Source organism: Argiope bruennichi, chromosome X1, assembly GCF_947563725.1.
Source record: "Argiope bruennichi chromosome X1, qqArgBrue1.1, whole genome shotgun sequence".
Lineage (NCBI taxonomy): Eukaryota > Metazoa > Arthropoda > Arachnida > Araneae > Araneidae > Argiope > Argiope bruennichi.
This window is the reverse complement of record NC_079162.1, coordinates 92162283-92188779: the sequence shown is the minus strand read 5'-3', so window position 1 is coordinate 92188779 and position 26497 is coordinate 92162283. Positions and strand designations below refer to the sequence as shown.

The 26497-nt window shown below is 29.8% G+C and overlaps 1 protein-coding gene across 8 annotated transcripts; it reads left to right on the top strand.

The window, feature by feature from the left end:
- Positions 1-25957, top strand: LOC129958654 (uncharacterized). 8 transcript variants are annotated; one of them, XM_056071265.1, is made up of 3 exons: positions 1-523; positions 22825-22988; positions 24432-25957. In XM_056071265.1, exon 3 carries the CDS (start codon positions 24536-24538, stop codon positions 25409-25411), a length of 876 nt encoding a protein of 291 aa, XP_055927240.1. In that variant the 5' UTR covers positions 1-523; positions 22825-22988; positions 24432-24535; the 3' UTR covers positions 25412-25957. The 8 variants fall into 8 exon arrangements, with proteins under 8 accessions (XP_055927240.1, XP_055927244.1, XP_055927239.1 ...); XM_056071264.1 differs by lacking the exon at positions 1-523 and adding an exon at positions 5154-5341; XM_056071262.1 differs by lacking the exon at positions 1-523 and adding an exon at positions 6496-6795.
- Positions 25958-26497: the final 540 nt, after the last annotated feature.

Genomic DNA, 26497 nt, shown 5'->3' with positions numbered 1-26497 from the left:
GTCAATTATTTGTCTCGAGTCTTACTTAAAAGTAAACAGTTCATATATAAAGAATAGCTTCAATTTTTTAAAGAGTTAACTTCTGAGAAATTTACCTTCAAGTTTTTTTCAAGTCATAAAATATAGTCATCCAAGTATGACTAATTTTGGGGAAGCAGTCTAAAGGGAAAATATCAAAATAATTGCAAATATTCTTCCTGTTTCTGTTTTTGAAGTTTTTTTTTATTATTATTTAAGTATTTCATTTTGTTTCTTTATTAATAGGAAAAAATCATAGAGCTGAGATACTTATAGAGGCAGTGCAACAATACTTTGGTGTAGGACAAGATAAAATCACGTGACCTATTTACAGAATTTGTGTTCACTGTAACCGCATTATCCGTTCCGCATTATATTTCAATGGCAGATATTTTCTCACTTTTTACTGTCGGATTTTAAATCTTATTTAAGCCATGGTTAACTATTGCTGTGCAATTGAATGCAAAGAAAAAGCTTCTAAGGATAGTCCTGTATCATTTCACAGGTATGTACAATAAACATATTCTGTTTATATCCATTTTAAGTCAATTTAAAATTTCGTAACCTCCATCACTCAGTGACTTTGGTGTTAAAACTGAATAATATTTCATAGTTTGGTTTAGTTAATGTATTAAATTTATTTAATTTGTTATTAAGCTTCATTTAAACTGATGTAACTGCATTATATTTTGTTACTTGCTTTATTTTAATCTCGAATGTGTTGCAAGTGCTTGGCTGCAAGCTTGGCGTGATTTTTCTCGCCAATACAAGTGTTTACCTAAACATTATTGACCTATTAATAATTGTGTATTTATTTTAGTGCAAATAAAGTTCCTTATTATTTCCAACATGTTGTTTCTTTTTTATCATAAATATTCGAATCGTATTATACCGTGAAAGATATTAAATCATTATTGTGAATGAAATAGTGAAACTAAAACGTATGTTTTATTGAAAATGTTATATAGTAAAATTTCATAAATGTGCTAGCAGTAATTGCATGTTTTTATTAATTTTAATTAAGATCTAAAAAGAAATTAGTAGGTATTCTAAAGATAAGCTATTAAAGAAAGAAATGTTATCTTTACAGATAAAAATTTTGTCTGAATGTTAACATTTATTAATAACTTGCGATATGCACATACCCTAAAATAATCGTTTTCGTAAAAATTTCGAATTTTCTTATTATTTTGTATTAAATCAACACATTTAAGATTCCAAAAAAGATTTAATTTTGTTTCTGCGGTAGTTAGAAGCAAAGTTACCGCCAACACTATAAACCAGAAGCAAAACATTTAAAACTGATATTAACAAGGAGAAAGCACGAGGTTTAAAACTGAGTTCGGAATGAGATTTTGTATAATGAGAGTATACATTTAGAATGTTTATTAATTAAAATATTAAGACTCAATAGTCAAACCTAAAACTTTCAAATTAGCTTATATACTAATAATGTGTTACCCGAACGAGCGCTCGAGTAGTGGTTAAGGCACTGGCGTAGCATTCAGGATACCTGGGTTCGATTCTGAGCTAGTTTTTTTTTCTCTCTTTTTTCTAAACTATTTTAAAATAATTTAACAGTTTTAATTAATATAATATCTTTTTCATTTTTTATGCAAAAATAAATATTATTCAGAATATTCAAGGGGAAAAAAAAGACTGGTCACTTTTATAAAAAATAAACATAATTTAAATCAACAAACTCGGCTACTTATGTAAATAAGAAAACATTATTTTAGAAACCAGTTTGCATAGTTTTCAAAGAATGAATATATATATATATATATAAGACCTGATTTCTACCAAGATCTGTGGTGTATGGGGCCTGGTATATTTTAAATTCATCTTGAATTAAATATCCTTTCCTTGATGACAGTGGCGTAGCGATTTAGAGGCGAGAGGGATATTCATTTCTCGGGCATCAGTCTTAGGGAGCGACTTAGAGACAAAATATTACGACAATCATGCTAGTTTTTTTTTTTTTTTTTAAATATGATGAGGGGACAAAATAAATTATATCAAACATTGGATCATATTTACCTTGCTAAATCAATGATGACAACTTGGGAGTAAAATCAGAAGCTCCCGGTGTCATCTACTTTCACTACGCCACTGCTTGATAGGACATTTGGCAACGGAATGCCAGCATGGATAGCGTATGCTTTTACTATCGCTCAAAATTAAGATATCTTTCCAGAAATATGCTTCCTGTAAACTGGACGATAACTGACTAAATTAGCTCACACATATTCGACACAATGATTTATTTATTTTTCTTTCTGGCATAGTCAAATTAACCTATGAAATATGGCACTCAATTGAGACAAATTGCAATTAACTAGATTCACGGAGTATCCAAGAGCAGTAACATGTTAGTTTTTACTTTAGTACTGGAATATTAAGATTTTGGCGGACATTACTTATAAAGGTCGTGTTAAATTGATGGAAATATCAACGCCGACCTTGAAAATAATAAAGCATGTACTTAAAGACTAATACTAAAAATAAAGAGACATCAAAATCCGATTCAGATTCATACAACTTTTTCAGTTTCAAATAATTTCGAGAGTATTCGAAGTAAGATTTGATTTGACAATTTCTACTTACGAAAATATTCAGAAGACGCCTGGTAAGTTGAAGACCGTTGTTTCCAAGTTTCTTGATCACGTAAACATGAGGACAATTGACTCGCAGTAAATTTAAAATGGAATGGAAGACTGCTACCGGAGAATTTGAGATAAAACTGCTCTTGAACAGACTGACATCCGATTTTGAAGTAAAAACTTTGCTTAGGAATCCTCGTCAATAGAGTTTAGATTTTCTGAATTTCAATACGAAATACTCTGGAATTCAGGCACGAAACTTGGAATGCTAGCTGGACTGGAGATTATTAAACAAAATCAAAAATAAATAAATAAATAAAATATATTAAATTAATGAATAAAAAATCCCAAGGCGATGAAATTACCAATTTTTAACAAGTTTTGAAGAAAGAATATAAGAAGTAGAAAAACATAAATACTATATTTTATAATAGCAATTATTATTTTCACATTTGGCTGATTCATCTATATTCGTCATGGTAGAATAATCATGTTTATCAGTGTAAAGTAAAAGTTTAAAATGAAAATTATTCAAAAGCATAACATTTTAGACTAGTCAATCTTATATTTTAATAGGAATTACTTACTAATGATTTGAAAAACTAATCAGAGTAGTGTTTCTGAAACTTCTGGCATACTGCCTAATAAAGTTATTAACCTCTTCCTTGCCGCATAAAAATTATAAGGTTGAGCAAGGTTGTGGCCACGAGTATGCAGATTTTTATTTTCAGAGCACCGAATATGGGCATTTTGTACTTCATAGTACAGTAAAGAAAATTAAGGATACATTTAGAGGCTTATTTTTCCATCAACTCTCATTTACCTGTGTGTTTATGAGTTGCCGCATTCCCATTCATGTAAATGTACAGACCGACAAAGGTCAACCTATGGATTTTGTTCAAAATTTGACGCAAATTTGTACTTTAAATGCTAAAAATGTGTATAAAATTTAAATTATTCTAACTTTTTGCGTTTTGTAGTTATCGTGTTCAATTGTAAACAGACAAATTTTCTGTGCATGGGTTTCATTTAAAATTAAACAGAAATCTACAAATTTGGTAGAATTAAAATCCACAAATTTGATAGAACAAAAATCTACAAATTTGGATACATGCAAAGTTCCATCTGTCTACCTCAAAACTTTTTAGAATTATCATGTTCACAGACAGACAGACATAATTCAAAAAATGTGTTTTTCTGAGTCAGGGAGATCTGAAACGTGAAGAATCATCAAAATTTCAAGACAGAATTTCTTTGAAGATTATAACATTTTCTATTTGTATAATTCATATAAAGAATAGGAATTTGGTGTTTTATGGCACAAAAGCCGGTGTCGGCTATGCTGCGACAAACAGAAGATTAAAATATAAAACCACGTAAAATGATTTTAATAAATAACATCAATTACTATCAGTCGGAAAATTTTAAGCAAGAAAAAATTTAAGTAAAAATTAAATTAAAAATTAAAATAAAATTTTACTAAATATCAAAAGGAAAAACAAATACCGTTATTACAAAGTTGAAAAGACAATCATATATTAAAAATTAGTGAAAACATGGGTTAAAATCTAAAGTTGTGATAAAAAAAAACAATCCAATATTTCTAAAGAAAAGGAACAAATTCGGGTGGGGTCTCTCTCCCACCAAGATTTCAAGTCCAAAGAGGCAATTTAAAAAAAAGAGAGAGAGAGAAGAGTTAAAATCAGGATAGTTTGTCAAAACATGATTTATAGTTTGATTTTCATTCTATGTTGTACACGTGAGTACTGAATCTCTAGAGAGCAGGTGTTTTTGAGTATAATATGTGTGTCCAATTCGAAGGCGTGTCAATTTAACATCACATCCCCGATTAGGAAGAATGAATTCCTAAACGAGTAAGTAAAATGCATAAAGAGTTATTTCCAGAATTTTCTTTTCCTTTATGGTTGGATGATAAACAGGAGTTTAGCCCCTTCACTGCTTAGTTTTTTGAACAATCTAATTACATGACATCTATTTTTTTTTGGGGGGGGGGAGAGTGGTTTTTGCTTTGTTTCCATTCGACTAAGAATCTACAAAAGTTGCACTCAGGGCTTATTGTATTTTATTTTTTTTCATACCCAAACGCATCTGTTTTCTTTGGAAATCTAAATGTCAGGATTATGGTATTTTCTTGCTTTCTAATCATAGTTGGTTTTGAAAAGTCACATAAACGCATTTTATTTTCATAGAGTTATCAAATCTTCCTTTCTGCCTATCGCTATGCCACTGATCTAAAGAACATTTGAGATATTTATAAAGTCTACGTAATTTTTGTATCGAGTTATACTTTTCATAAATGATTTAATTGAAGTTTTAAGCTTAAGTTTTAAGTTTTAAGCTTAAGCCCTTAATACCTTCACTCACGCATCGAATTACGTCATTTTAAACTTATTGTCTAAAATAAACTCATGGACGTTATTGCTCGATGCAAAAATAATTCGCGAATTTCTCTTATCTCACGTGTTTTATGGATTCTAGGTTGAACCGAAACGCCTGCACATTTCCCAAACAATACGTATCATCTTACCAGATAGTAAGAAAGATAGTAATATTACTCATATAGTCTTAATAGATAGTAATATTACTCATATAGTCTTAATAGATAGTAATATTACTCAGTTTTTAGGAAAAAAAGAAGAAAAACCCAGAATAATCCAATGCACGCATGGGCAAATTAATTGATTGCTCCTTGAATTGTGGTAAGTATTGATCAAATGAGAAATGAAGTCTATTTTCTTCCTCTGTTTTTATTTTTTCATTTTTTAGAAAATGCACTGCATTTCCGGCAAAGTCTCCCCCTTCTAAAAACATAGAAATTCAGAGTGTGGAATCATGAAAATTGCAGAAAGAAATAGAACACAAAGTTATTTCATTCTCTAAGCGAAATATCGGTTATTACAACCGCCTTATTGATCGAGCTTTGAAAAATGGCGAATAAATTTAATCCCAATAATATTTTTCTTATAAAAGCGTTGAAATGAACAATTTTTATTGAAATCGCATTCTGATTATATCATTCATTTGAATGAGCAGTTCTTTCTATAATAATAAATAAATAAAAGCGGTTTTCTATGATATCATACGTTATGATTATTGTTCAGAATATTATGATCATTGTAACACTATAATTAGATTATTGTACAATAATCATAATATAATATGTATATTATGATTATTGTAATAGAATATCCAAAGATATTCCGGGCAATAATAAAGTTCTTCATTTTCCCATGAAAAATAAACTCATCGTTCATTTACAGAGAAAGAAATGTAGTTACTTTTCGCCAACTTAAGTTAAAATGTTAATCTATCGGATTGTATTTCATCTCAGATTTCAACTGAATAAAAGCCTACCTTATATTTTTACCTTAGTACGTGCAATTTCCTATTGAATAATAAGTTACGTTAAGTATTCACATTCCATTTTAGTTGGTCTCTGACTTCTGAGAGGAACCCTGATTTTATCAAGAATGCATTAACTTTATTTGTTTTTCACTCCAAGTTTTAAATGAGGTTCAAATATTATTTAATCTTCGTTAGAAGCATGTCATACATATAAAACAAGGCCGGATTATAGAAAATTTAAAAAAGTGATAAAGGAGTGGTTTTTTTCTTTTTTTTTTTTTTTTGAAATTCTGAGCAATGATCGAATTTCATTTTTTATTGCGATTCAAGTTCAATGGCAAAATGCAATATTCCCGAAAATTAGGCACTTAATTAACTATAGCACAATACATTTTTAGATGTTCGAAAAACAAACCATGTGATATTCTCAATTTCGGAAGCCATTGTAAATGCTTAATTGTAACATCTTTGGGTTTTTATAATAGAAGCGTAGCCAAATTATCGCCAATAACATAATTTTAGGTAGAAAATCGCATTTTTGCTACGAAGTTCTTCAAGTTTGCTCTAGTGCGAAGCCAATTTTGTGAACGTCGATTGACTACTATTAGAGTACTAAATTCTCATTAAATAAACTTTATATAGAGTAACTTAAGATCTGAATTTTTAAAAAAAATCTTTGGAGAAAAAATATTAAATTTTTCCTAATCGAGCAATTTTATTTCATGTTTTTTATTGAATATATACAGAAGTTACATTCAGGTCTGACTAGAAATTCACTAGATACAAGTGTCTTATCTTATTTGAAAAAGTAAGTCTTCGAATTTTGATTATTTATCAATCTTTTTTTCGGTTTGTCGTGTTTATTGGTGCAAGAGCCAATATCTTCTTTTCAGTGCCCTCAAAATATGTTAACGCTGCATAAAATCTAAAGAAAACATATTGGAGACTGGTTGAGTTCTTTTCAGCTTGTAAGATTTTTTTTAATACTACTGTTTTTTAAAGAGAGATTAAATACTTGACTGAAGTAATTTCAAGTTTTCTATGTTCTTGGGTTAATCTTTATATTACATTGCAGTTTCCAATACTATTTTGAAGAATTTATTTTCAACTTTTATTTCCAATGTATTTCAGATTTTAAGTATACAATAAAAATAAACCACGCTTAATATTAAAATATTGTATAATGACTTTTTAACGAAAGTGCTTTCCTTTTGAGATCCTAATTCATCCTGAAAAAGAAAAAAAGTATTAGCAAAGGTTCGTAAACTTAAGAATGCTAGGTTCGAAACATAAGTTTATTCAAGATCTTCTGAACAGACTGATTTTATAAGATTCTGGGAAGATTTAATTAATCCAGGTAAAGATTGTTTTGAATTTGGTTTTCGCTAAAGAAAAGCGGTTCGTTTAAAGAATAATTCTATCTAAAAGGAAAAATTAGCTCTAAAACGCAATACTAAGCAAAGAACTCAAAACTAAAGCGCTTCAAATATCATATCGTAATAGTTTTAAATAAAGTTTTAATTGAATGAATGAATGTGTTTTAACTAATGAAATTCTAAATTGTACGAGAGCTGTGGAATTTGATTTTTCAGTGTCAAGAAAAAAAAAATATTGGTTTTTTAAGCAAACAATTTCAAATGAAATATAGTCTAGTTATTTCTAAAGGGAAATATTATATAGATTTTTTTTTATATATATGTATCTGAATCGCTTTTTAAAAAATATTGGAATAAATCCCAAGTATTCTTTTTAAATAGTAAAGGCTATTGTAAGAGTTAATATTTCTAAATATTTCAAAAATAGTATCTTTAAATGTTTAAACAAACTTAAGGTAGAACTACTAAATGTGTTGCAAGAAGATTAATTCCTGGTTTTCAGAATAGTTTTATTAGAATTTCAATTATATGAAAACGAATTAAATGCAAGTATACTTTTCCTCTTTTTGAGTTTTTATATTAATAAGGAACATCTATCTTCATTTTTTTTATATCGGCTGAAAAATCCAATAATATGGCATTTTCTTATTATCCATCCATATAGCATCTTCATGCGGTTAAAGTTGCTTCCTAATGAAATTCTAATCTTACAATGAAAACAATATCGGTTTAACCTGTTAACCGGGTAATTAACTCATATTCATTTCGTTTTGTATTGAAATATTTCGTCATACCCAGTTAACAGGTTAAGAAGTGTTTTTGATAAAAATAATAGTTTCCATAAAATATTGTCCTAATCTTATAAAATCAAAACATATTAACATTACAAGTAAAGCTTTTAAATTTTGAAATAAGTATACAATTCTTTTTTATAAAAATGTATTTAATAAAATGAAATGTAGACGTTAATTTATGTTACAAATTACTACTTTAAAAATAATTTTAAAGCAATTTATTTTTCCGTTTGTTGCCATTTGAATTTCGGGTCCGAATCCACGAAATGAACTGATATATGACCCATCGCTAACTCCTACGGTCACTTTGAAATTTCTTCTTAACATCTCTGCAGTATTACTTTTGTCAGTTTCTCTCGGTTGCGATAAGTCAAATCGTTTTAAGGAACAAAATTAATTTCTGAAAGTATTTCGTAAACCGGAAACCTTTCTCCTGAGAAATAATGCAAAATGCATCATTCCAGATTATTCTTATAAATACTTTTACAACACTACTTTCCTCACAATTTAATAACAGGAAATAAACGGAAACTCTTAAATCTAGGATAAAACAAAACACACGATAGATTTAAAAAAAAAAAAAAAAACACCTACCTGCTTGGAGAAGCCCGGCCGTTGTAAAAAGCTGGATGCGTTTGTATTTCCATCTGTATGTTTCTCCTTTCAGCTAATAGATGCTTTTAAAAGTCGGCTAAAATTTGACTAGAACTTGTAGAGCATCAAAATAAATAGTATTGGTAAAATAATTTAATATTTTTCTCCTTTAAAAGTGTACATATATATAATTTTTTTTTTTTTACCATAATATACCTACACAATAATTATTGATGGAAAATTGTGCGAAACAGTCAAAAATTTCCTTAGTTTTAATGAAAATGAAAGAAAAAAAATGGACCACTTAATTTGGTCTAATAGGGTTTGACCGATCAGTTCTGACGAACCTTAACAGATACGTCATCACATCTTATTTTATTTTTTATTAGATGTATAAAAGTTTAGCATTAGGAACAAGGATTCATGGGTCACATAAAATAACAGTAGGAACTGCATTAATAATAATGTTTAGAAACGAAAGAAAAAAATACTTAATAGTAATTTTTTTGTTTTAAAATTATTACACATGGCATTGTCAAACTGTAACAACTGAATCGGAACACATGCATTGTATTGACACTCTGTATTTAGGCATGTCTCTCTTTCAGAAATCTCTAATTTTCTATGAAATAGATGTTTCAACTAATGAGTGTAAATTTTTGCATTGTCTAGCGAATTGGTGCCAACTTTTTATCACCCTTTTTGTACGATATAGGTATCTAAAACCGCGTTGACATCGGAACCAGATTTGTCATATTAGCATTTTTTTAAAAGATCTCGACTGGAGGAATTTTTATTTTTAACATAATTTTAACCTTTTTTTCTTATTATCATGCATAATTTATTGAACTATTTTAAAAAAATAATCCTGGGGTATAATTCTGTCTGAACAAATAATCTTTATTTCTGCCATCGAAAATTTTCTGATATTAAATGGCTGTGAGCATTCTTCTAAATCCAAAGGTCAAAGGTTTGTCATTGGCTGGTAACATGCTAAACGGTATTATCAAACAGGAAGAGCTGGTGATTGCAATGGTCAACACGATTAGAGAAAGGGAGAATACCTTGGTATTTCCCCCTCCGTATTTTCGGACAATCAACTACTTACCTATCGACTCGTCCTGGAATGCGTTATCTGTCTTTTTCGTTGACCAAAAGGAACATTCCAAGGATAAATCAAAGCAAAGACATTTCAGGTTTTATATAAAGAGAATTCAATCTAAGTAAGTAATCATACTTATTCTCACTTTAACTTTTTCCGAGTTAAGTGATGTGACAAAGGGCATTTTATTTCCTACATTGTCTTATCCATCGCAAAGATTAGTTAAATGTCTTTTGACCATTTGAATCACTTGGTAAGCTTGGTTCTGAATTTATCTTCACTGGACCTATTTTTTAAAATTAATGTAAGGCTAATTTCTTTATCAAATGTTTAACTTTATTTCGGAAAAAAATGCTTTGTTCATGTTCTTTCTAAGAAATTTGTTCAACAGTTTGCTCAGAAAGAAACACGAAATTTTTTACACTTCAATACCTTAATTTTTTAAAATTTACTGTTAATTAGATATTTTCTTCTTCTTGCTTGTGAAAACATGCCATTGCACTGCCTGGTTCGGTTGCGTGACTATAGAACATGCAATTTTTTAATACTCTTCATAACTTCTATGTATGATTTAATTATAGCTTGAGTTTATAAGCCCGAAAAATTAATGCACGGATAAATACACAGTTAAGAGGTTAAAAAAAAAAAAAAGCTATTTATGTGTTTAAAATGCCGGTGAAACACATAAATAGCTTAAATTTTATAGAAATCCAAATTACAGAATTTATTTTCATCAAATTTTGTTCTCAAATACTATGATACAGTGAAATCGCGTGGCAATTAAAATATTTTTTTTATTTATTGAAAACCGTAACGGATATAATTATCCGCTGTACCACCAGGTGGCGCTGCCTTCTCCCTCTCTCTAGAGATTTAACAAAAGAACTCTGATAATCTGACATACTGAGCAATTATTTCCAACTATCAGTGGCTCAGTCGACAAGTTTACAGGTCCGAAGTTCGATTCTCCACCAAAAGTACTTTTTTCTTCATAATTAAGGCAAATCTGTTGATGGGTATCTATATTTTGCTCGATTCGATATTTTATGTCTATATGGTTAAAAAAACTTTACATTTTTCTTTTTCTCAAATTCTCATTTAAATTGAACGTAATTCTCATTCAATTTAAACGTAAATTTACTTTCTCTTTCTATTAACCTTCTTAATCTAAAAAGGTACATCTTTTGAGTTGCCAAATCTTAATTTGGCAAGTATGTAGATGATATGATGTAGATATACATTTAAGCTACTGAGGTGACCAAATTACCGCATCAGCAACACAGAAAAGAGTCGCTGAGGCTAATGGATTTGCTGATGATCAACAGCATGCTTGTGTCTCTTAAAAGCTATATAAATAATGTAAAATTCAGACAAAAATTTAGTACTCTATAAGAATACTAATTGCACAATGCAATTTTTCAAATAACTTCTATAAAGTATCAAAAAGATTTTAATGAAGGTTTCATGACATTTAAATGATTAAATTTTTATTCATTATTTTATCTTGAGCATTAATATTCCCATTAAAGTACAATACATGTGCTAAATTATTGTATTTATTAATCTTGGAGTTGTTGCTTATAATGTCTAATCAAATTTTGAATGATGTTAAAAAAATTATTTGTAACTTTTGGGGAAAAAAAACTTTCGATAGTTTGTAAAACTCTTTTCAATTCAATTTTTCAAAAAACTACTATAATTCAAAATCGTTTGATGTAATTGATGTTCTTCTTTTGTTTGAAAATAAATCTGTAGACGATGGAAATTTTTTATGTTTTATAATGTTTTGCATTAAAAATATTTTCAGGTAGCTCATGTATAAAGTATTTCCAGCAGAATTTCTCAAAATTATGGCTATCAATGCATATGTGGCATCCTATAGATGAATTTCATCGTCAGAAAAATATTTATTAGAATTTGTAATTAATAAAATGATAGTAATAATCTGAAATCAAACGAATCTAAATTGCAAAAATTTTGCAATTGCATTGATGCAAAAATTCTGAAATTATCAACAATCTTAATAGTCTTTATGATCTTATTTATATCAGATATACTTTTTTCTTCTTTTCCGCTCTTCTTTTCAAAATGACTCCTCAGCAATGTTATGAATGGTTATATTATGCCATCACACATATGTCATGCATATGTATGATGGCATATTTTGATAATGAACCATTTGAACGAATTCTAGTTTCGATCAATATAAGGCAGTTAAAATCCCGCCTTTTCATTTTGGTTTTGAAAGAAAATATGCTTATCATTTCATTATGATGCCTAGCTTATTTTAACGAAAATTAATTGTTAGTGTATTTTGGTTATCAACGCTTCAGTTGATCCAAGGTGATGCGAAATATGGTAATTTCTTTCTTTGTACAGTTGAGCCCTGGGATTCATTATTTCCCACTCTAGCATTTCTTCAAATGGTGAGATATTATTGATTGGCACCTAGTATACATAATGTCTTGCCTAGTAATATTTTCAGGAGAAAAAAAATGTTCGGTAATTAATTTGATTAGATGCTTCTCATATAATGTATGAGAAATCGGGAAAATAAATAAAATATAAATTGATATTAACTTTAAATAATTTCTTCATTTGTTAACTTCCTACATTATGGCATTATAATGTCTTTGCAGATTTTCAGGCGTTTGAAAGAAGAAATTCGATGGGCGCGTTTCTTTATTCACATAGCTTCGTAATTGAGAAGGAAAAAAAAACGGAACCTTTTTTTTTTTGTGAACATGTTATATTAAAATTATTTATCTCATTAGTTCGATGAAAGACTTCGTTATTATGATGTCTATATCCTATAAGTTTCACAAGAGTATTTGCGAAGCTTTATTAAAATCATTAGTTGTGGGATTTCAAGGTCTTTCGTAATGTTTTTAATTGCTTTTACTTCAAATGATTCATTTTGCAAAGACAGAATATGGAAATTGATTTTCCTTGTGTACTAGAGTTAAGAAATTTTATTTTTCGATGACAAAAGAATATTTTGCTAGTTATTGCGTTCTTAACTATCAATTCATGTTAAAATTTAAAAGATTTTTTAAAAAGGTGGTTACTTCCCGAATTTGAGAAATGTTTATGTTTAGATACCATAATATTTGTAACTTCAATTATGAAGTATAATAAAGCCCCCCCCCTACAAAAAAAATAGAGAAATTCTAAAGGATTTAAACATCCTTTTATAAATACAGCAAAAAATTGGAAATAATATTTTTTAATTGAAATTCAAATAATATAGGGAGTGAGTCAAACAAAATTTATCGTAGTATAAAGAAATCAAAAACAAAAATGAGAAATTTTTGGATATTCACTGAAAGTTAAAATATATATGTGATTAAAATTTCAATTTCTTACGACCTTTCTACCAGAATCTCGTGCTTTTACGTTTCTGTTTGGCATTCATATTTTTAATAAAAAAATTTAAAGGAATTAATACTATACAAAAAAATTAAAAATTGTTCGTGGAATGGGTATATTACAAATGCAAAATTACTATATTAGCTATTCTTGTAGAATATTAAATGCATATATACTATTACAAAGAATACAAAATTATTTTTTAAAATCTGCAATATTAATAAAAGGTAATTTTTTTCATGATGGAATTTTTTGGCTATATAGAATATAGATGTAAACTTTGATCAAAAATCCTAAAAGTGGGAGGCATAAAACACAGAGCGATATAAAGCTTGAATGATTATTACAAAAACAATTCTACTTTCATTATATACGCATTAGAAAACATTAGTTAAATTAGTTATATTTATACAGTATTTCTGTGCGCACTTTAGAATTTTGCAATTTTTTTTTGACCTAAAGATTTTTGAGAAGTTTTTTAATAAATTCGTATTTAAAGATTTTTCATATTTATTATTGATTCTAATATCGCATCCGTTTTAGAAAGATGATACGCAGTGATTTTTAAATCGGTGGCGATTGCCTGTTGCACCCGAGAGGGAAGAGATGATATAATTCGGGTTTTAATACTACACTGCATATTAATGTATACTATTCATGCATATTTTTGGATTTTTCGAGTCGTCTTGAATTATAAATAAATTTAACACTTAGTTAATAAAATGATTACTTTTTTTATTATTTTTGACTTGAAATGGGCAATTTTTTAATCTAATCTTAATAAAACTTTTAAAAAGTATTTTCAGTTACTTTTCTAATATTCTTTCCCTGTTTCAAAAAATTTACGTGATTGCGTTTGTACAGGATACGTTTAAAATATATTTCATTGCAAGCAATTTACATTATAAAAATTATGGTAGATGAAGCTTACCTTCTTTGAATTGCCACAAAATTGTTCTTTTAATTTCAATTCTATTAAATATTTGGGTTCTAAATTAGGTAAATTTTTGCTACGATGTAAATGTGGCTCTTGGAATAGTTTTTGAAGAAAAAGCACTTTATGCCAGCAGTTTGTGAACAAGTGTTAAAATTCAGATAACATTAATTAAATATTTTAACAAAAGCTAACAGTCCTTACGATGTATAAAATAAGTAGCGAAATATCTTATTGAATCCCCAGGGAAGAAATATGTTTATAATATGCTAAAATAGTTTAAAGAAAAGGGTAGAGGAATATTTTTCGTATTACTATAAAATTTTCCCAAATGGATCATAAACATTAGTTGAATTGGAATAGTCCAGAAAGCACTTACAATAACAAATTGAACATGCCAAAGAAAAAATAAACTTTAAAGACGTCAAATTTTGGTCCAAAAAGAACAAAAACTAAGATTACGTGGTTTGGTAATTTAGAAGAGGAAGAAAAGGTAGTAATAATATGTTGGTGAAATACCATGTTCATTCATTGTGTTCTATATGAATATGGGGAAAAAAAACCTTTATTTGAATTATATTTTTAAAAATATAATTAATCTTGGTTACGAATTTTAAGGTTTCTCTTTTCCTAGTTTAAAGTGTGCTTCTTAAAAAGTTAATTGCATTGTTTCAAAAGTAAATAAATTATTTTTAAAAAATCTTTTTTTTTTCTATTTAAATTGTCGCTTAATCATTGAACATCTAAAAACGTTTAGGAGGTCAAATTAAGGCAGCTTTCCTCTACGATTAAACTAAAAATTAATACACCTGAAATTTACTTAAAAATATTGCTGAAAAATACTTCAAATAGGAAAGGAAAGTGCATCAAAAGGAAAGATTTTTTTTTCTTTTGTTATTGTTGCTAACAAAATTATTTTTTTGATGTTTGTGTGACTATAGGAAAAAAAAGTTTTATTTAACGAAATTATCACAAATGTATACAACCTCTTCTGCCTCAAATGCTCCTTGACGAATAGTTATTTTCGATATTTGAAAGCATTTATAATCGTAGGAACTGGCAAAATGAAAAGAAAAAAAAAACTATTTATATCTGTATATGTGTGTAATGGGGTGTTTCTAAATAAGAAAACATATGTTGATATTAATTTAATTAAAGAAACTGTATTCTGTCGTACATCCAGCGTTCTGTTCCAAGTCAGAGTTTTGTAGGGCATAATAGAATATAATTGGAATTCGATATATTTTCTTCTTTCGAATTCTTTAATATTTGAAAGTAAAAGTTATCAAAAATAGTTTAATATTCATTCGAATTCAGGTGCAACAGGCAGCTATTTCAATTTATTTATCATTTTTTTTTATTTCCTTGTTCATGTTGAAATTTCGAGGGTGCGAAAAATCCTTTCGATCCCGAGGTTTAGGAGGAGAGTTTCTTTCAAGTTGAGAATCTCTTTGTTAAGATGATCACCACAACATAAATCGAATACGTTGAGAAAAAATTGCGTGATGGCCAATATTAGATAGAAATAAATGCCCGCATTGGAGAAAAGGTATATGCATTATAAGGTTTAAGGGTCTCTATTGCTGCCTTATTGTTAGATGGGGAAAATATTAAACTTTAAAGAAGTTATTCTTAAGTTTGGTGATTTTAGAGAGTGTTCTTATCAACACACAGATATTTGCACCATGCTATTTATTATTCCAACAAAATCGGAACTCATTTGTCTGCTTTTCAAACGTTCTACCAATTAGATGGGATTACAGGGTTTAGTTTCACCTCAGTTTTTGCAGATAGTAAGCTTCTGCTGCTCAATTGCTCAGATTTTCGGAGTCTTTAGGGCAAAGGTGGCCTGATGATAAGGACTCGGCTTCTGAACCGGAGGGCTTCAGGTTCGAGACTCGATTCCACGGAAAAACCATCGTGTAAGCGGGTCTGGTGAACGTTAAATCCGTCGGGGCCAAACACCTTCCGCTTGTGTGGTGTGGAAGTTTGAAGAGGAAGTGCCAGCTCAGGTGCCGTCCTCGTCATCAGACAGCGGTTCAAAAGTAAGAGGTCCATCCCAAAATAGCCCTAATGTTGCTTTAAAACGGGACGTTAATATAACTAAACTAACCAACTTTTGGTGTCTTTGTTGCCTTTTGGGTTATTTCTCTTGAAAATTATTTACACATTTCATTTAAATACCAATATATGTTAAGTTTGAACACGGACGAATAATTCTGAAGTGATGCTAAACATGACTTACCAACTTTTACGCCATGACGGTTTTGAATTTCCGTAATTCTATAAAGTGAGTTTATTAATTTTCTGAGTACTTAAAAATTCGAAACAAATTAATGCTTATAATTCATACCACGAATGAAAACTATTTCTTTGTAAAATAGTGTATTATAAAGAGCATAACTGTGCTTGCTATTTATAAATACTCAAATATATACTGACAATGTTTTTGACAAAGCAACTTGAATATTTTACAATTTAAAAAAATATCGTTTAGAATAGATATTGGATGAAATTTGAGAGTATCAATGTAATAAAAACCCTATTACTTACAATGCAGAATGTAAAAAATTAGAACAAATTAAATTGTAAAGCGTTGGAGAATATAAAGTAGGTTCATTCGTAATCAGATATACTTTACAATACTCCTTTGTGTGCTGTCATGCCAAAATCAAGCTAAAATTCTGAAACTGACTTTTGAATAAATTTCGATTTTTAATAAAATCGTAATAATGGAATAGTGACATTATCTTCAATTTTAAGATTAAAAATTACCCTATTCCTTATCAGTTGCAGCAACTCTTATAAAAATTGCATACTGCTCGAAAAATTATTTTTCCCGTTACCGAAACATTTATATTAATATGATACATATTTACATTAAAAAACAAAGATTCCAATTTAGTCTTATATTAAAAACTAAATAGGTCTACAATTAATATGTGATCAATGATCAAAAAGTATTTATAAATATGAATAAAAGGATGAATGGATGCATGTTTGCACAATTATGAAAAATGTAAAATTATTCATGTTATGATAGTAATTTCTCGTAAAACGGAATATTCTTATGAAATGAGCCATGCCAGTTTAAGTTAGTAACTGCTGCACACATTTCAGAAGGAAAGAGGTCACCTCAGTCCAGAGTAAGATAATATGCAGGCATGTCAAATAGCTGTGACTTCAAGTGAACTGACTCTATAAAATAAACCTTTATTTCTTAATATCTTCATTCTTCTAATATCTAGATAGATTGCTATTTAAGGAATATTCGGGGAAAAACCATTGTTTTTGGTTATAATTCATTCTTTCTACTGGATCTTTTGTATTTATCCAGATTTGATTGCTTCAAAGAAACAAATCAGTATTTGAATCAGACTCCATCCAAAGGATTAATGAGAAAGGTTCAGTCACGGGATCTAAACCCGTTAATCGAATCTAAATTAAAGTTGATGGATATTTGATGTAATGTAATTCTGAAAGCAATTTAAAAATATCGTAAATACCAGTGATGAATATTGCTGATAAAGAGATATAATTCAACCCTCGATATGAGCACAACAGCGACTTTTCCGATTACAGCTCTTGAACCAGGAATTCAATTGATAAAAGTATCCAGTTTGATCTTTCCAATCAGATTAACCTCGACAAAAAGGAATCCACCAATGCTCAGGAAAACATCCTCTTTAATACAGAAAGAGACCTAGATGACTAGATGATTAATTTTTACTTTTCAGTATACGAAGTATAGAAAAAATATTGTAAACGTCAAAAAAAAAAACCCGAATTCGATATTGTGACGAATTTTTACGTTTCAGATCAACCTCGAAAAAGAAAAAGAAAAAAAAAAAAAAAAAAAAAAAAAAAAAACATTTTCAGCATTATCTGTCTGACTGTGAACACTATAACTCAAATCATTTTGAGCTAGACAAATGTAATTTGAATTTTAGATCAAATTTGTAGATTATCAAATTTTGAGTGAAATTCATTCCGAGGAAGACTGGCTGTACAAGTGAACCTCAAAACATAATGAGCTAATTAGATAGAATTTGGCATATAGGTTTAACATCTAAAAGGTAGATTCTTATTAAAATTTTGAGTCAAATCTGTCTTTTCGCATACATGTAAACGCAATAACTTTTGGACTCAATGACTTAAATCAATGAAATTCGGTATCTAATTTTGTGACTACAATTGTAGTTTTGTGTCAAATTTTGGTTTCTATCGTACGAAAAAAAGGCATCCAAAATACAAATTCGCATGATAGATTCATAAAAATTTTAGATTCACGGGAAAGATCAATGTTTCTTTATTATTATTCTCCAATGCCATGCAAAACATTTGCGGTCTTACCCAAGATCTGAAATTTTATGCTTGTGAGGGGAGAAAACACCTTTCTTAGAACGTACGAGAGAAAGTTCCAAAGAGACCACTCCCTCTGGTTTAAGAAAAGATCTCTCAAGCATTCTCAACATAACCTTATGTCCATATATAACAAACTGTTCTTGCCCCGCTCCTGAAGTGATAAACAGAACAACATAACAGATAACAGAAGAGATGGTCTTGCTTCAAGGCATTAAATCATTGACCGCGGGTGGAAAAAAAATGTGCTCGACATTGTTAACCAAAGGCTAACTATTAATTCTGTGAATGAAGTGAAAATTGAAGAAAGTTACAATTTATTTTCCTCCCCGAATTGCTGAATCACCGTATTCATTCGAAACCACATATCACTGTAATTGGTGTTAATCGCTGTAAAATATCAAATATTGCTGTTGATTTGATTGTTATTGATTTTGGTCTCTGATACTGTGATCTTCTTTAAGCGCACAAAAAAAAAAGGATTCTGTTATAGGTATTATCTATTGTCCGTATATAGAAGTAAAAACATAAACTTTGAGGGGAAAAAAAAACATAAAAAATAAATTTTTTTCTAAACGCTTTGAATTCAATTAATAAAACTTTTAAAAATTACGAATCTGATTGAAATAAGTTATTTAGAAAAGGATAATTAACAAATATTTGATACTAAAAAAAAATCGTGGTTTATGCATCCCTACAATAAAGGTAGGACATTAATGATGGTCAGAACCTGTTTCAGATCCTCGAATTTTTTCGATGTAGGGTTGCTATTTTTGCCTTTTTAAAGTCTGATTTATAAAATTTGGATTTTAGAAATTTTTATTTGTCCTTAATTTCATTTTCGGTCGTATTTTGATTTTATTTTCATTGAGGATTTTCAGAAGTATTTTTAAAAATTCATTCTATAGTTACTTGAAATAATCTTTTCATATTGCTGTTTCCAAATGATCAACACATATCTTCTTGTAATCAGGATGTCTCTGAGGTAAATTGGGGGCATAGCAACTGTAAAGATGCCTCGGGCCTAATTTTTTTCCTCCGTCATCATATTTGGTTTTAGAAAGTAACATAAATTCGCTAACGTTTTGTCTCAACAGCGTCCCCTAAGACTAACAACTGGGTCGTATATACCTCCTCTTGACTTAGCCCGTCTCTATGCCACATAAATGAGTTTGTCTCATTGCATAACAAATGACTTGCAAAAGGAATGAAACAACTAATTTCTCTATTATGCCCTTCTTTTGCTTGTAGGGATAGTTGATCACAAAATCGTGAAACATTAAGTTTTTTTTATTTGGGGGGGGGGAATATAATGAAAAGAATTTTTAACAAATCATTAAATAAAGTTGAATACTTTTTGTATTAATAAAATGCTTACCTCATTAGTTGAATGAAAAAAGTTTTAATATTAGACGTAGGGCCTTGCTTCCACCATTTTTTCGCAAAATTTGAGGCTTTATTCTTAAAAAATGATTACATACTCATGATTTAAAGGAATTTCCGCTACTAGCTACAACTTTTTCCCATCTGTTTCGCACTTGTCGAATATCATCTTAAAGAAACGTTTCGTATTCTGAGATGATGCATGAATCAATCCATTCTGGACTTCTTCATAAGAACGAAAATGCTGATCAGCCAGATCGTATGCCATCCATCAAAACAAATGGTACTCGGAAGGAGCAATGTCTGGAGAGTACAAGATATTAAGTTTAAGACCTCCCATTTTAACATTTCAAGTATGTCTTGACTGGTCTTGAGATATGTGGTTGAGTATTGTCACGCTGGAGGATAATTTTGTCGTGGCTCTCTTGGTACTATCTTCATTTTTCCTTCAATGCTCGGCTGAAACGTATCAGCTGTATTTGATATCCTTTCCCAGTGATGGTTTCACTCAATTTCAATATATCATAATATGTCACACCGTGCTGGTCCTATCAGATGAAGAGCATAGCTTTGATACCGTGAACATTCGGTGTTGAAATTACCCATGCCATGTTCTTCCACTAAGAGCAGAATCATCGTAAGTACTAGAGAGCTTTCGAAACTTTCCGCAAATGATAAGAATTTCGCTCGAAACTGACATATTTCATTGAAAATAAATTTATGACGCAAACACAAATTCGTTAATACAGTGCTACCGTTATATTGACAGATGTCCAAGCTTACTGTGTGACATTTTTGATGTACGTATTTCGACCAGCACTTATCAAAAACAAAATTATGTACCTAATATTAAATCTAAAATTGTTGTAGAGATTCTTTTTAATATCAGATCCTTAAAATAATGGAGAAATTTTCTAAAATAAATGATGCTCTGCTCTTTATTTAGATACTATTTGGAAAAAAGAAAAGAAAAAAAAAATTGATTCTTGAATTTTACTTTAAAAAAAAAATTAAATTATTTATTATTGGTTTAGAATAATCTACATTTAAATTCGTTAAAAAAATTTCTATTTCGTTATTTAGTATGCTTACATAATTATTTTTACATATTATATTGAAATTTAAAAAAATCATAATATGCATAAAAATATTTTGATTTGATGAGTTGGTGCATTTTGTTCATGCTATTTCATTACCTATCTAAGATAGCTGAATTTTTAAATGACGTATTTTATAAAAGGTTTCAAATTTTATTTCTCAGAATAATTTTTTGTGCTAATATAGTTATCGTACATGTGACAGTATAGGGCAGGGGTGACGAACCTTTAAGGATCAACGTGCCATTTTTTCTAAAGCAATGTTTAATGAGGTATAAAAGTGCTATTCAAATAATTTTGACTTAGAATTATTAGAAAGATAATAAAATTAAATACTAACAACTCAAAACTCTTTATTTACTACGAAAAAATACATTTTGCACTGTATAGTAGTAAATGTTTTAGTTATACGTGTAATTCAAATTAAAGTAACATTAGTGTGACTTCTGTTGTTGTAGATTAGATTACAAATAACTTATATAAGGATTGTAAGATATTACTTTTAGCAGATGCATGCTGAATTGGAGTCATTTGCAAACGGTTTCTAAGCCAATCCTTAGTGCTATTCATCTCTGAATGCAGGCATAGGTAGACGAAAATATACTTAAAATAGCATGAGCCAGTTTCTTCAAGCAGTTAAATGTTAGAATCAAATTCCATTTTCCCAAAATTTCGTTACTGGCATTTTTACTTATATATTGCTATTTAATCTATCTGTTTCAATCAATTCCAACTTTTTCCTTGTTTTAATAAATGTTTGAATCCATATTGAACTAGACTGGAAATCAATCGGTTGCATTTCAAATTCTTCAATTTCCAATCAATCGAATTGGGACAAGATCAGTTTATCAAATGAAGTCACATCAAGGTACATAATAAACTTGAGTGTTTCCGATAATTCTTTGAATTGAAAAAATCTCGCTGATTATTACGAAAATAATTCTTTAATAACTTTTTCTTTAATAACTATTGATAATAACTGTTTGATATTTTTTATCAAGTTCGAGAAGTCCTTGTAGTTTCGTGTAATAATATCGTTTCTGAAAACATGCAGTTTAGTGTCAAAAGCGCGAATAAGACCCTTTATAACGATAATTGTTTTATTTGTGCCTTGAAGTTTTATGTTCGATTCATTGAAATGTTGGCATATGTCTGTAAAAAAACATCAATTTTGATAGCCACATAACACCCAATAACTGTAGGTATTGTATTTTCTCATCATTTTTCAGAAACAGTTTGATTTCTTCCAAGCAGTCAACAAATCTTTCAAGTACGTTCCCGCGGCTCTACCAGCGAACATTATTATACACCGAATTGATTTCATAAAACAAAGCACTGAACTCTCGCTTATTTAAAGCCTGCGACTATATGAGGTTGATTATTTTTGTAACTAACGCCATTACATTATCAAGAAATGTTAAACCACTCTTAGCACACAAGGCTTGTTAGTGAATAATGCAGTGAATTCAAGAATCGAATGTCGTACGTCTGTTTGAAAAAAACAAATCAAGGCCTTTTTTACCCACCATATTTAGAGCACCATCAATTACTGAAACAATTCTCTTCAAATCAATTTCTTTCTCAGCAAGCGAATTTTTAACAGCCGTACAAATATCTGTGCCCTTTGTAGTTGGCAATGATGTTATCTTAATTCTTCCTTAATGACTTTTCCTACACAATATCGAGCAAAAACTGCTAAACGTGCATATTTAGTGGTGTAAGTACTTTCGTGAATAGCGATATAAAAGGAGAGGAGTTAATGTCTTTTTGTTGATCTGTTACATTTCCGGTCAATTTTAAGATTCTTTCTTTTATTGCCTTTCTAGATAGAGGAATATCTTTGATGCGTTGAATTATCTTATCTTTATTATCAAAATCATCAAAAAGGGAGGATGCCCATGCTAACCAGGCTTCCTTCAAACACTCTCCCTCTTGAAAAGGTTGACTATGCCGAGCAATGACATCTCCAGCCGAGTAGCTTGCCGCGCTGGTATGACAATTTTTGCTAACATATTTAATCATAGACGAATACTTCATAGTGAACTTTGTTATTTTGAACTAAAATGCAAACTGTTTTGATCGGCGGCGTGCCTAAAATATTGTGTCGCGTGCTATCAATGGCACACGTGCCACTGGTTCGCCATCCCTGGTCTAGAAAAAGAAGTGTATCAACCAATAAATCGAAACTTGATTTTTTGACGTTCTGATCTGGCAACCCTATTTCGGAAAACTCGCCCCCCCCTCCAATTAATTCTAAAGATTGTCATCCAATATCTAGAGATCATATTAACATACCATGGCAAGTTTCACTGTACCACATTAAAAATCCCAAAGCTGATTCGCTTCCAATTCTGTACGGCTCTACAAGATCTCTTTGTGCAAAATAGATCTATGAGTGACGTTTTATATTTATCCACTACATTTAATTAAGGTGTTTGGTCCCTCACCTCATAATCACTACCATGCCGCTTAACAACTGTTATACAATATAACAGATAGTTCATCATTCTACAGGGATAACCCATATATTGGTTTATAGGTTGCTTGACACTGGGTCTCATCTGCTACCCACATATGTATACCTGATCCATAAAGTAATTAATTTCTTAGGAGAGATAAAAGACACCCCTCCAATGGAGTGGCAGCCCTGATTCTGTATATTATGTCTCGTAGGACAGCTAATCGATACTCACGTCATCACAATACATATGTATTCCCAAACGAATTTTAACTTTGATATCAAATAACCATGTTCCTTCACTTATCTGTCTCTTTAGAAAAAACTAATATCATGTCATATCAGTTGATGCTTATGCACGTAAAGACTGATGGTGTTTGTTCTACAGCTATTTGATAGAGTTGTCACAGAATGCTGAATTCGCCAGATCTGCGACTGAAGGGTAGAAAGATTTTAGAATTTAGCGAGTCTTTCGAAAGCCCCCCCCCCAAAAAAAAAAATGATGGGAAACAAACTGAAAACAACGTACTTACAATAACTTAATACTGCATTTACTCTAGTAGGAATAAAGTGATTATTACTGAAGGTTAACTGACACACAAATTCAGATTCTGTTTTAATTATTAATTCAAAGAAACAAAAAACAATCCTATAAAGATTGCAAAATAAAGCGCATTCATATTAGAAATGTTTTGCTTGCTAACATATCATTAGCATAAAATTTTATGCTTATTAACATCTAACAAAAAAGGGTGTACAAATATTGTCTTTTGAAAATGAACTGAAGTCATTGGCCCTTTTTTTTGTGGTACACGTCGGTATATAAAACAAAAATAAAAATCAAATAATAATCGATTTTATTTGGAGATATATAAAGAGTATTTTGGTTCTCAATAAAATCTGCATTATTATAATATTTTAAGACTAATTATTTTTGTGAATTATTTTTTATTAATTTTCATTTTTCATTTGCAGGAAATCACTCATCGGCAAAATACGATCATATAAGCCTCTTTTAAAGAACAAGTGACTCTTTACATCATTCCGACATTTTACTTTCGAGCCTACCAGAAAAAAGAATGAGTGTATGCGAAGAAATTTCCCAGAATTTGAAAAATCAGAATGCTTTAATACTTGAGAAGTCTGCTGTTCAAAATAATAAGCAAAATTCAGGTCCACAGATAGAAGCTTTCATATTGAATAAAGGGCATCAAGTAATCCGGAAAAGCATAATTTATTCCCGAGAAAAGCGTTTTGGTCTCAGTAATTCTTATTTTGAATTTTATTTGAAGTCAAATGATTTCAGTAATGATTCTCATCTTGAGACTACTAGAAATTCTGCGAATTTCTACAAAGAGATTTACAGTTCATGCAAAGAAGAAAGAAAACAGTCAATGTCATTAGAGATCATTAAAAATCAATCTGAATTTTTAGAAGAGAATTTACAAAATGGAATAGAAAATAAAGCCGTTAATGCATATGCTGAAAGTGATGATTTAGTTCCAAATGAGAATCAGGAATCTATTCAACTGAGGAAGTCTATAGAAGAAAAAATAGCTCCGGAGAAGAACGAACATGAAGATGTCGCTTCTATGTCGGAAGAAAGCATTGGAACTAAAAAGATTCTGTTTAAAACTGGAACAGAAGTATGCCTGAAAAATCCGTACCTGGAATTTATCTTGAAGTCAGAAGTTTCAAACCATCCTCTTTGCGTTACTGGAAACTCTGAGGAACTCCACATAAATCATCTAGCCTCAAAAAGAGAAAGCCAAATGGATGAGAAAAGCAACAAGAACTGTGTCGATATTTTTGGATATCAATTGACTTCTAAGGATCGGAACAAGATGAAAGTAAATTGTCCGCACTGCGCAAAGAAAGTGCCAGCTCCTGGCTTTGTTCGTCATCTCTCTTACTGCATGAGAGTTCGTATTCGAAAAAGTGGACGACGATCCTAGAATTACTTCAAATCTAAACCTCTTCACTTGTCGTTGCTTCCAATCTTCTATATGTTGTCCTTCGCATTTCATAAAAATGCTATTAAAATACAAGTCCACTAACATAAAATATGCATAAACATGTAGTAAATAAGTGTGTAATATTGCCTACTGTTGCCTTAAAGTAAAACTGCCTACGAAGCTGTGTAATATTGCTTACGAAACTGGTTGGCTTTAACAGAATGTAATCTATCAAGTCTATTAAACTATGCTTGTAAATTTTATGGCGATTTATATCTTCTAAGTGTTAAAGGCGCGATGATTATTATATGTAATTTTCAACTAAACATTAATTTTATTGGTTTGCCTGTTGTGAAAATGCATTATGAAATTACTTATGCAAGAAATCTTTATCGAACAAAATTTTCGGGTATTTCAGGTTGTCATTGAAAAGTCCATCCCCCCCCCCCTTTTTTTTGTTTTTGTTTTTTGATAAGACTGAAAAAAAGTTGGAAATTAAATATTTCTTTTATTCACTATTAATTAAAATACTTTTTATGCTACTAATCAAGAACTATTCAATGGAATGTTTATTTAGCAGTTCATAAATATTGTATTTTAAATAAATGTTAATAAATTCATGTTGTTTACCAATTCAATCATGAATTACTTCTTGTAATCTCGATTATTTCAGCTTGATTGTTGATGTGATAATTAATCAATAAATCATACAAAGCAATTATTAAAAATCAACCTATTTATAATTTTAGGAGGTATTTATCATTTTTTAATATGATGTAGACTAGAGAAATTCTAATCGTACAAACATAAATAATTAGTTTACTGCTACTGGAAAAGAAATTTAAAACACATTAGAAAAGTGTATAAAATACTGCCAAAACCAATATTTCTTAACTAATAAAAATCGCAACATTTCACAATTCTTATTAGGAAATGCGAATGAGAATATACAATCTTCCAATGTAAGAAGTTTGTTTACTTGGCAATTGTAGCGAATGGAACAAACCTTACTTTCTGACCGTTACGAGCAGATACTGCAACACGCGCAGAGCCGTCGAACTTTCGGATTGCGCGGTCATTGGTAAT